Source organism: Phyllopteryx taeniolatus, chromosome 8 (assembly GCF_024500385.1).
Source record: "Phyllopteryx taeniolatus isolate TA_2022b chromosome 8, UOR_Ptae_1.2, whole genome shotgun sequence".
NCBI lineage: Eukaryota > Metazoa > Chordata > Actinopteri > Syngnathiformes > Syngnathidae > Phyllopteryx > Phyllopteryx taeniolatus.
In genome coordinates this window covers 20,814,394-20,825,000 of record NC_084509.1, presented here as the reverse complement: position 1 = coordinate 20,825,000, position 10,607 = coordinate 20,814,394, and the positions used below count along the sequence as shown (strand labels likewise).

General features: G+C 41.0%; 1 protein-coding gene across 1 annotated transcript in view; it reads left to right on the top strand.

Annotated features, from left to right (window-relative positions):
- Nucleotides 1-9,895, top strand: part of ywhae1 (tyrosine 3-monooxygenase/tryptophan 5-monooxygenase activation protein, epsilon polypeptide 1) — a 27,826-nt gene extending 17,931 nt beyond the window's left edge. Inside the window, exon 6 of the mRNA XM_061782347.1 lies at nt 8,748-9,895. Within this exon, the coding sequence (XP_061638331.1) occupies nt 8,748-8,803 (56 nt within the window). The 3' untranslated portion in view covers nt 8,804-9,895. The remainder of the gene's footprint in view (nt 1-8,747) is intronic.
- Nucleotides 9,896-10,607: the final 712 nt, after the last annotated feature.

Sequence of the window (10,607 nt, the reverse complement as noted above, 5' to 3'; positions counted from 1 at the left end):
TGCTTGCTTGCTTTTAGCACCTACTTATGTAGAGGGCTGATGTTAAAACACACTAAGGTGGACCCTTGTAAGTAAAACACCCCAAAAGTGGTGCAAGTTGAAGTTCAACCAAAATGTTCTGGAAATAATTGCCTACCTGGGGAAGCCAGCAATTGACAATGATTTTGTACAAAAAAGGGGAGCAACTTTGACTCTCCACTTAGCCCAACTCAAATATTTATCACTTTCTGTTTTTGCCAATAGTTTGCATACACTTAATGGAAACAGCACAGTTGGCGTTTTGCATTTTTTTACGTTTTGCATTTGTTTTCAATGTTGCTTGAATAAAAAATAATCTAAGTAAATGTACCAGTAATTTTATTTATGGAAATAGGAATACTGTTTTTAGCAACGTGACGAGTTCCCAAAAATGAAAATCTGTCAAAATGCAAAGTGTGGTTGAAATGGCCACTTTAACCTGAATACAGTACAACAAAAATATTGAAAGTCGGATGATGGATTCCGGAGAAATTTAGCTTTTTGGGGAACGATTTTGTGTGATATCACCCATTGAAAATCTGGTCAAAAATGCCTTCAAATTAGAGTGAAACCATATAAATTCATTATTTCTCAACATATCTCGACAAGTATTCACACACTAATGTAATTGGCCATGCTGAATTTTGAACACATTTTGAACATATTTCTAATGAAGATAGTAATTTAAAGGCCCTTAAGAGCATAAATTGACAGAATACTTGTCCAATTTTCTTTTTTTTTCTTTTTTTTTTTTTTTCAAGGCATGGTTTTTATTTTTTTATTTTTCAAAACCAAGATAATGAAGCCAAGCTATTAAAATTTGGACATACTATATGAACCCATAATGTCATTTTAAAGATAAAATTTGAAAATGTCAACATTGGCTGGTAACAGGAACTTTTTAACTTTGTGAGGAGTGTTATTTCTCAAGAACTACAGGGTGGATGCACCTTCAATAGGGGAACCTGAACCCATTACTACCAGTATAACGTCCAATTGGCCATCAAACTATATCCACAACTCGAAAAAAATCTTCCCTGAAGTGTAATGTGTTTTGAGTTATTTGAGCTACGGTGTCTTAACAGTCTGTCACCGTGTGCGCTGCGAGGCAGCAGCAAACCAGACAGGACCTGCGGCCCATTCCCAGCCAAACAGCAGTTAGAGAAGCTCCCGGAGGTCCAGCACAACAGCGTTAGGGCCATTAGGCTCACAGTTGCCGGCCGCACATCGAGGGGTGAGGAGGAGGAGGAGGGAAAAAGTTCATCCAGGGGGTCTGGTACACGTCGCTCTGTTGTGGCTGCTTATGGCGCACCCTTAAGTGGCAACTGAAGCGCATTGTCACGCTGAATTTCAAAGGAGGGAAAATTGACCTGCCGATGCGGTTTATGGGTTATTATGCCAGCTCAGGCTGCTGCTCTCCTAGTCTCAGACTTAACCCCAAACCCTTTCTTTGCTAGGTTTGCTGTTTCCGGTTTTGTTAGAGCTCATTTATTGGTTGTTGGCTGTGTCACGTCACCGCAAAGACTGAAAGACTTGTGATATCAAACACGTTTTATATTGTCTCGAGACCAAGATTAGAAAAAGACTGATCAGCTAAAATTACTATCTTGTACTAAAGGATCAAAATGACGGAAGCGTGCTGTGACTCCAGCAAAACTCTTAAAATTTCCTTCTGACTTTCAGTTTTTAGGTCTGTGACTGTGAAAATCGTTGGAGACGTGAAAGAAGGCGTGTCTTTGATTGACAGCTGAATGTGCCAGGGAGGTGGGATTTTGAGAGAATTTAGCTAGTCTGGAAGCTGAAAGAATGTCACCATTCTTGACCATTTTGAAGCCTGATTTCACATACTTTGCAACTTTTTTTTATCCATTCATTCATTGTCCAGCTTGTTAAAAAGACTTTTCTGTGATGTGTCAAATTTACATTTTTTGGTCGGTCTGGTGGCACTTTACATTTCTGCAGAAATTGGTCATAAAATGTAGTCTCATCTAAATCACAAGATCATGGCTTCAACTAATAGCACACACTTATTTTTTTCATATTTTTACAGCGCATAATGTAAACATTCAGAGGACAGGGAGGAAAAGTGATTATTATTATCATTTTTTTTTGGTTTGAGCCTCCTTTGGCTGCAATAACTGCAACGAAGCGTTGCTTGTAGTTTCAGTTCAAATGTGCACAATGATCAGGGTGAATTTTGGACCATTTCTTCTTTACAAAACTGTTGCAGTTCAGCAGAATTCCTTGGATGTCTGACGTTATTAACTTTCTTGTGGCCATGCCACAGCATCTCAATCGGTTTGAGGTTAGGAGTTGGACAGGGCCACCCCAGAACACTCTTCTGAAGACATTTTGTTGTTGATTTGCTTCTGTGTTTTGGATCATTGTTCTGTTGCAACACTCATCCTTATTTGAGCTTCAACTGTTGGACAGATGGGGTCAAGTTCTTCTACAAAATATCTTGATAAACTTGTGAGGTCAATTTTTCAATTGATGATGGCAAACGGTCCAGGCCTTGAGGTAGCAAAGGACAACCATTCCATGATGCTCCCTCCACCATGCTTCACAGTTGGGATAAGGTTTAGTTGTTGTTGTGTTCTGCTAATTTTCCTCCACACATGGTGTTGTGTGTTCCTCCTAAACAATTCAGCTTTGGTTTTATGTGTCGACAAAATATTTTGCCTGTAGTGCTGTGGAACGTCAGTCCTCTTTGGCAAACTTTAAACGTGCAGCAATGTTTTTTTTAGACTGCAACAGCTTCCTCCTCGTTCTCCCATGATCCCCATTCTCGATTTGTTCTACGTATGGTAAAGGTTGCCACTCCTTGGAAGAAAAGCAACAGTGCTAATCTTTCTCCATTTACAGACAATTTGTCTAACCATGGAGTGATGAACATCAAGAATTTTAGAAATATTTTTGTAACCTTTTCCAGACAGCCGTTCATAATCATGGGTCTTCTGAGAGCTCTTTTGAATGAGGCATAGTACACAGGCAATGTTTCTTGTTGTCCTTCGGCATAGCCCAAAAGCACTTGCGCTTGAGGGCTCGAGCTAATTGTCGGACAATCACCTGCAGGATTTTGGGGTAGACAACCATTTTCATTAATGGAGCCATTAATCACACCCAGGTCCACCATTACGCTGCAAACCACCATGTTGAACTGTTGGCATAATGGTTTTTGTTTTTTGTTTTAAATCAAATGCCATTATTTTCATGCAAGATGTAATGGTTCCAAAAAGTTCCAACTTTTGCCTCATCAGTCCACAGAATATTTCTCCAAAAGTGTTGATCACTTGGCAAAAATTACACAAGACTTTGTGTTTTTGTCAGCAGTGGTTTTCTCATTGGGACGCTTGCCTTTTTTGTCCAGTATGGTTGTCGTGAACATTGGCCTTAACGTTTTAAAAATTTTGATTTAAGTGTGATATGTTAAAAAGCAAAAAAGGCATAAACTAAGAGCGACATGACATCATGACAGTTGTAGAAGACAGGCATTAATGTTAATAATTAATAACCCCATCCCCTCTGCATTTATATGACTCCTCCTTAAACGCAGCTGCAGTGATGAATGGTCATTCTCTGTCCTCCTTAAATATTTCGGACACTTGCTTTATTTCTGCAGTTAACTGACTGGCTTTTAAGTTGTTAGCTAATGCTATGGAAGGTTGGCATAACTACATTGATGGAATTGCTAAGAAATGGACAAGCAGTAACTTCCGCTAGGGTACAACATTAGCAATGCAACAAATGGAAAGCATGACCCGATGCACTGAAGCACGTGGCATAGAGTAGGACTGAAATGAGAGACCTGTTGAGTCATTATTTATTTCACAACGTTGATAAACTTAACCTTTTGGAAAACCCCGCTCAGCCCATTCCTGTAATTGCCTGTAGCTCACTCCTTGATTGAATGGAGGCAGCGCTCCATGTATTGGACAAACCATGCAAGAACATCATTCTGCACGACTCTTAACACTTAATAGTATTTACTGTTTTATGAGAAATGAAGTTTCTATAAGTGTTTAAGCGGGACAAATCCAGCCAATGTTCTGAAAAGGGCTAAACCGATAAATCACTTCGGCCCTAATTATTTCCAAAGTATTTTGAATAATTTGTGCCAGAGGCCAAACTGTTTTCATCAATAAAGCCTTGTGTTAACAGTTTTATGTAACATTAACTCATACAAGTATAAGCAGAAGTTAACGTTCTAATATTACATTATAAATAGTACTTACTCATGAGAACCTTGCTGAATGTCGCCTAACTCTCAAATATACGTCGAGTCAATCACTGTAATGTAAACGCATTTTAATATAAACGCACTAAAACATTTTTAATCACAAATGACAAGCATATGGCAGATTTCCAGTCGGTGCCTAGCGTTAGAGGGTACTCTAGTGGCCTCTTTCAAGCAGTGTTGCCACAGTTACCTTGAAAAAGTAACTTAGTTACTTTACTGATTACTTGATTTCAAAAGTAACGACCTTAGAAAAAAGTAACTTTTTAGTTACTTTCAGCAGCTGTCAAGTGGCAGGAATATCACTTATCCACAGTACAAAAATGAAGGCGTGTGTGTGCGTGCGTGCGTGTGTGTGTGTGTGTGTGTACATAGTGTACAACAAACCTTAGTATTGTCCACTTTAGAGAAACTCGAAGTAGGGACTGTATTTCCAGTTTAAGTATGCCAATCCCTCGTCAGAGTCGGCTGCTTGGGTACACATGCGAAAATGTTGGGTACACAGACTGCTCTGTTTATAAATATTTTGCCTTTTTTCGATATTGTAGTTAGTCGTTGTGTGCATTTTAGTTAGGGATAGTTAACTCATTCACTGCCAGCCGTTTCCTGAGCAGGGAATCCCTAGACAGCCAGGCATTTTTCGAGCAATTTCACTCATTTTTCAAGCCCTACAGAATATTGTGTACTATGACTATGTAAACACCAAAACCACCAAAAGAAAGATGAGACTCTTCTTTCATCAGAAGAAAAATATGTTTGTCTCTAGCTTACACCGTTCTTTAGTAATCAGCAGTCAAATATAGGCTAATTTCAGGCAAATCTGCTTCTGGAGGAAAAAAACTGAGAAAACAGCCTTTTTGTGAAAGCAGACACATCAAGCGGAACATTGACTTTGACACCAATATGTTTTTTCTTTAGTGAAAATCTCAAACATCTGAACATAAAACAACACTGAAAAAGTACTTTTGACTGAAAAAATCATTTCCAAGTATAACTGTACAGAATTTACATCATGCAAAAATGCATGAACCAAATGGGCCTCCCATACTTGCACTTTTTCCCTCCAAATTCTCCTCCTCTACTGTTTTCTCAACAGTCCAGGTTTTATTACCTTGCTTATAAAATCTAGCGAAGTTTGATCCACATGGATTTTATTCTTTGGTGGCGGTGAATGGGATCTTGTGTGGTTGTCATTGTCCCTACTTCTCTTGAAGCACAACCTGTGCAGTTTAGAAACATAACTATTACTAAAAAATACATTATTGAAATTGCTGTCGTGGGACGTGGAGAAAAAAAGCTTTCAATTACCGTATTTTCACGACCATAAGTCGCACCGTATTAAAAGGCGTAGTCTCTGTTACGTGGTCTATTTCTGCATTTAACACATACATACATAAGGCGCACCGTATTATTGGACGCAGGCATGGCAAAACACACGATAGCATGCATGCACGCTAAAACAATGTTTTTTTTTTTTTAAATGTAGCGGGAGCAAAACTGAGTTTGGTTGTACTTTATTGAAGTATTTAACAATGTACTCACGTTATTTTTTTATCATTCCTCATCCACAAGTCCTCGTCTTCTGTATCCGAAATGAACAGCTGGGCAAGTTCTCCATCAAACACGGCAGGTTCCCTCTCGTCATTGTCTGAGTCAGTCTCGTTGCCGTGCGGCTCCCCAGAAACGATGCCAACTTTTACGAAAGTGCGAACAACAGTGCCAGCGGACACGTTAGCCCAAGCATCCACAATCCATTCACAAATTGTGGCGGAACTCTCCCGGCGCTGCCTCCTAGTCTTAGTAAAGCTGTGTTCCAATCTGTCATCCATCACTCCCACGCCGCTCGCAACTTCACTTTGAACGCCCGGTTTACAAAGATGTCCAGCGGTTGGAGTCAAGCCTCCCGTAATGATGGCAAGCTCCGGGTTATTACTGCACTCAGTCGAATGGTGACTGTAGAGACGCTTCTCCCGGCTGTTCTTTGCTCATTAATCCATTGCTCGAATTGGTCTTCCAACTTGGGCTACCTCGCCTTGTTTCCGCAGAAACTCCGCTTCGTCTTCTTGACATGGTGAAGCTGGTTTTCCTGCTTCCTCCCCTTGCGAACCATGGATTCGTTGCTCTTGAATTCTCTCGCGACTGCTAGATTCCCATGTTCCTCCGCGTAACTGATAGCTTGCAGTTTAAACTGTGCTTCGTAAGGGTATCTCTTCGTAGGTGCAATTTTCAGGGGTCCGTAGCCAAACCGATGATGTTTTGCACAATGCACATACCGGCGCTATATACCTACTGGGGGCGTGCCTGTAGCGTCCTCTGTCATGCGCACCCTTCCCCCTTTAACGTCCGCCTGCTGTCCTCAGTCATGTCCGCCTTTCCTCTATATAAGCAGCGTGTCGGCAGGAAATGCTCCCAGTCAGTCAAGCGGAGCGCTCATCAAAGTCACACAACAACATTTACAGATTTTGGAACTCTGTGCACACATAAGGCACGCCGCATTATAAGGCGCCCCGCCCCGTCCATTTTGGAGAAAATTTAAGACTTTTAAGTGCGCCTTATGGTCGTGAAAATACGGTCAATTTTTTGTCTGTACTGCATACTGGAATGGGGGTCGAACGTCTGCTGGATGCATAACCTGTAAGTTTTAAATACCATTACAAGAGAATACGTTTTATTGATGACGTGTTTTGCAAGGGTAAAAAACAAAACAAAAAAAACATTACCTTTCTTCGTCGCAATTGTAAAAGACGTTCGACTCGCGGGTGTTGGAAAATTCACATCAGTACTGGCAACAAATGTTGCATTGTAATGTGAACTAGTGGGAGTAAATTATGTTTTTATGTAACAAAGGATTGAAGGAGTGTGTTTGCTCGCTAAATGTAGCTAACGCGAGCTACAAACGAGTTATCGTCGAAGCAAGCTCGGGATGAAGTTCGGCTGGCTATCCAGACGGAGTTCACTCATCACGATTCCGGATCCCATTTACTCAAATCGCTCGGAGCGTCATTCTGACTCGGCGTGCCATCCTTTACTCCCCCGCATGATCTAAGGCGTCATTCCTGTCGGTCATAGGAATATTTTTCTTGCCTTGGCGCACTAAATTTCTAGTACCGAAAGGTTTTTTTGTTCGTCTTTTCTCTTTTCTACCAGTATGTTTGCCTTCTCTCATTGTCTCTTGTACCCCGCCGGCCCGCCCCCTCCGTCTGCTTCCGCTTCTTCCTCTGAGGGAGGTACGTTCAGTGAAGGCATTGTTGCCCTCTACAGGGCAGTTATCCAGACGATCACGCATAAACTGCACAACTCCCCCACCCATCCCCGTTAAAAAACGCCATTGATGTCTTTAGATGGCATTGGCAGGGAATGAGTTAAGGGATATAGTGTGTTTCGTCTGTTTTCTTAGTCATAACTAAAACAAAGGCTGAAAATTGGTCTACACTTATGACATCCACCGTGACTGAATCAAGTGTCTTGGTTATTGACTTGACTCATGTTCACAAGCGCTGTAGTTTGTTAATGATGAATACCTGTTGCCTGAGCATAAATAGCATATTATTATTCAAAAGCATATTTAGCTCTGGTTCTTGTGAACAAGAAAGTAACTATTGGCAGATAAATCAAAGTAACTGTAATTTGACTACTCTAAAAAGTAACGTGTTAGATTACTTATGACGTCACCGGACCACAGTAAAGGCTTCTTTATACTCCGCGCGAGTATAAAGAAGCCTTTACTGTCTCCCGTAAGCATACCCAAAAAACATCAAACTATTTTTCAGTTCAACCAAAGTTTTGTGACAGAAGGTGGACGTTCCGCGCACATGCTCAATCGCTCCTCTCTCAGGCCCCGATTTGCTCATCCATCCATCCATCCATTTTCTGAGCCGCTTCTCCTCACTAGGGTCGCGGGCGTGCTGGAGCCTATCCCAGCTGTCATCGGGCAGGAGGCGGGGTACACCCTGAACTGGTTGCCAGCCAATCGCAGGGCACATAAGAACAAACAACCATTCACACTCACATTCACAGCTACGGGCAATTTAGAGTTTTCCAATTAACCTACCATGCATGTTTTTGGGATGTGGGAAGAAACCGGACTGCCCGGAGAAAACCCACGCAGGCACAGGGAGAACATGCAAACTCCACACAGGCGGGGCCGGGGATTGAACCCCCGTCCTCGAACTGTGAGGCTGACGCTCTAACCAGTCTTCCAGCGTGTCTCCACCCGATTTGCTCATCTAATCACAAATCTAACATTGTATTGTAGCGTCTCTTTGAGATAATGAACGGTTACTGTCTGTCGTAAACACGCCATGAAAACATCAGACAAGCTGTCTGCTCAACCAAACCTGTGCTGCAGATGGCAGAAAACGGTTGTGTGTGTGTAGCGTTTGACTTTGGCAATTTCACTTTATGTTGTTGTTGGATTTTAATGGCTTTGTGATCTGAAGGTGTTACCTGTTAGTGTTTGTTGCTGACATTACTTTGGTGTGTTGTGTTGCAGGAGAAGAACAGACCACAGAGGCACTGCAAGATGTGGAGGATGACGCACAGACTTAGAGAAGAAGACTGCCACTAACAGCCAACAACTTGTGACCCCAAAAAAACCCATCCACCCACCCACTTCACACTCCTTGACTTCCTTGTTTGTCCCACCCTCTTTTCTCTTCCTCCTCCTTTCCCTTCCCACTCTTCAGCCTCTGCTATTCCAGGACCCAACAGGGTCCTGGAGTTGATAAACTTGGTTTTGTCTTTTTTTTTTTTTTTTTTTTTTTTTTTTTTTAAATATATTAGTCCTTACACCATTGCAGAAGATACCACTTCATTCAGTCAGGAAATATAATGTTTGAGAGACAAAGAGGAACCCACCTTTTTTTTTTTTTTTTTTTTTTAATTTGTTTTGGTTTGTTTTTTTTGGTCCTGGTACAAGCAGTTTTGTTACCTTTTGCTTTTTCTTTTCCTCAATATTTTTATCAGTTGCTGGATGTATTGAGAATCTTTCTTAATGTAATTACAGAAATTAACTTTTATTACTGAAAATGTTGACTATTAGTTAATGGGAGTGATTTTATCTTTGTTTTTAGTGACTCAATGTAACTTTTTAATGGGCACTTTGGAGAACTGCGTGTCTTTACTTTGTTAGTTTTTGAGAGGACGTTGGCAACATTTGCGATATCCAAGTGGGGCAAAGAAGTACTTCTACACCGTAGTTTTTTTTTTTTTCCCCTCTTCTGTTTAATGTAAGCTCTTTGGACTGTGCATTGTGCTCAATACTGTAACAGTGCACATACGCCTGAAGGTTGCATTATCACTTGTTTAAATTAGGGGTACAAAAAAGACAAGTATCAGTTTGGCCCCACTCCTTCATAGACGGCCCAAAAAAATGATGGTTGTTAGCGCTTGCAAGTGTTCTTTTAGGCAGCTTTCCCCAACTTTTTACTAAAGCTTCTTTTGGTTCTGAGCATCTTTGACTGCAGGTTATTTTGCTGCTTTTGTTTTGCTGCATCGTGTAACTTGGAGCTGATTTGTACTACTGGATATCTGACTGGAGCCACAGACGGAATCTGTATTGTTCTTACTGAAACACAGCATGGAATTAACATTAAACAATCTAAATTAAAGAGAACAATGTCTTCTTGTTACCTCATGGAATGGCAGTTTGGAAAATGTTTTTCTTTGAGTATGACTTGGTGTTAGGTCACTCTTTCCCAAGCCAGTTTAAGCCACACACCCTTTTAACATCCTGACAGTTGTATTGCTTAAAACAAAATCTGCACAAATGATGGACGTGCTCTGTGTGTGATGGTTTGTGCTTCAGATGTGACTACAAAAATGTCAGGAAAAGCCTTCTAGACTGGGGTTTCATCAGAGGCACTTTAAAGGGTGGCAGGTGCAACATCCCCATTTATGAGGGTATCCACTTGTGCAACCATATTATCTCAATTGTTTGTTTTTACCTCCCTTTTTAAAAATATTTTTTCAAGGGGGTTGTACAGAAGCACGTCTGTGACCCTAGAGAGACTAAACGGTACGGGAAAATGAATGAATGGTTGTAACGTGAAACCTGAAGAGGGCAGCAAGGTTCACCTAATCTTGGCTGGATAGTCGGTCTAAAACCATCCTGGTGGTGAGTGTGCTTTAGTAGGCCGTAACATTAAGTACCACAACATTACATTCATTTCACTCAGGAGGCTGTTATTGTGGCTTTTAAGTTATCTAATTGCCGTTGTCGGACCTCCCTCAACTTCCTGTGGAAATTCTTTCAGCATACTTTACAAGTGTTGTCAAGTATCTGACCAAAGAAACAAAACGTCAGTGAAATAATACGAACTTCCTCTCCTGCATATACTGTACAGTCAATATA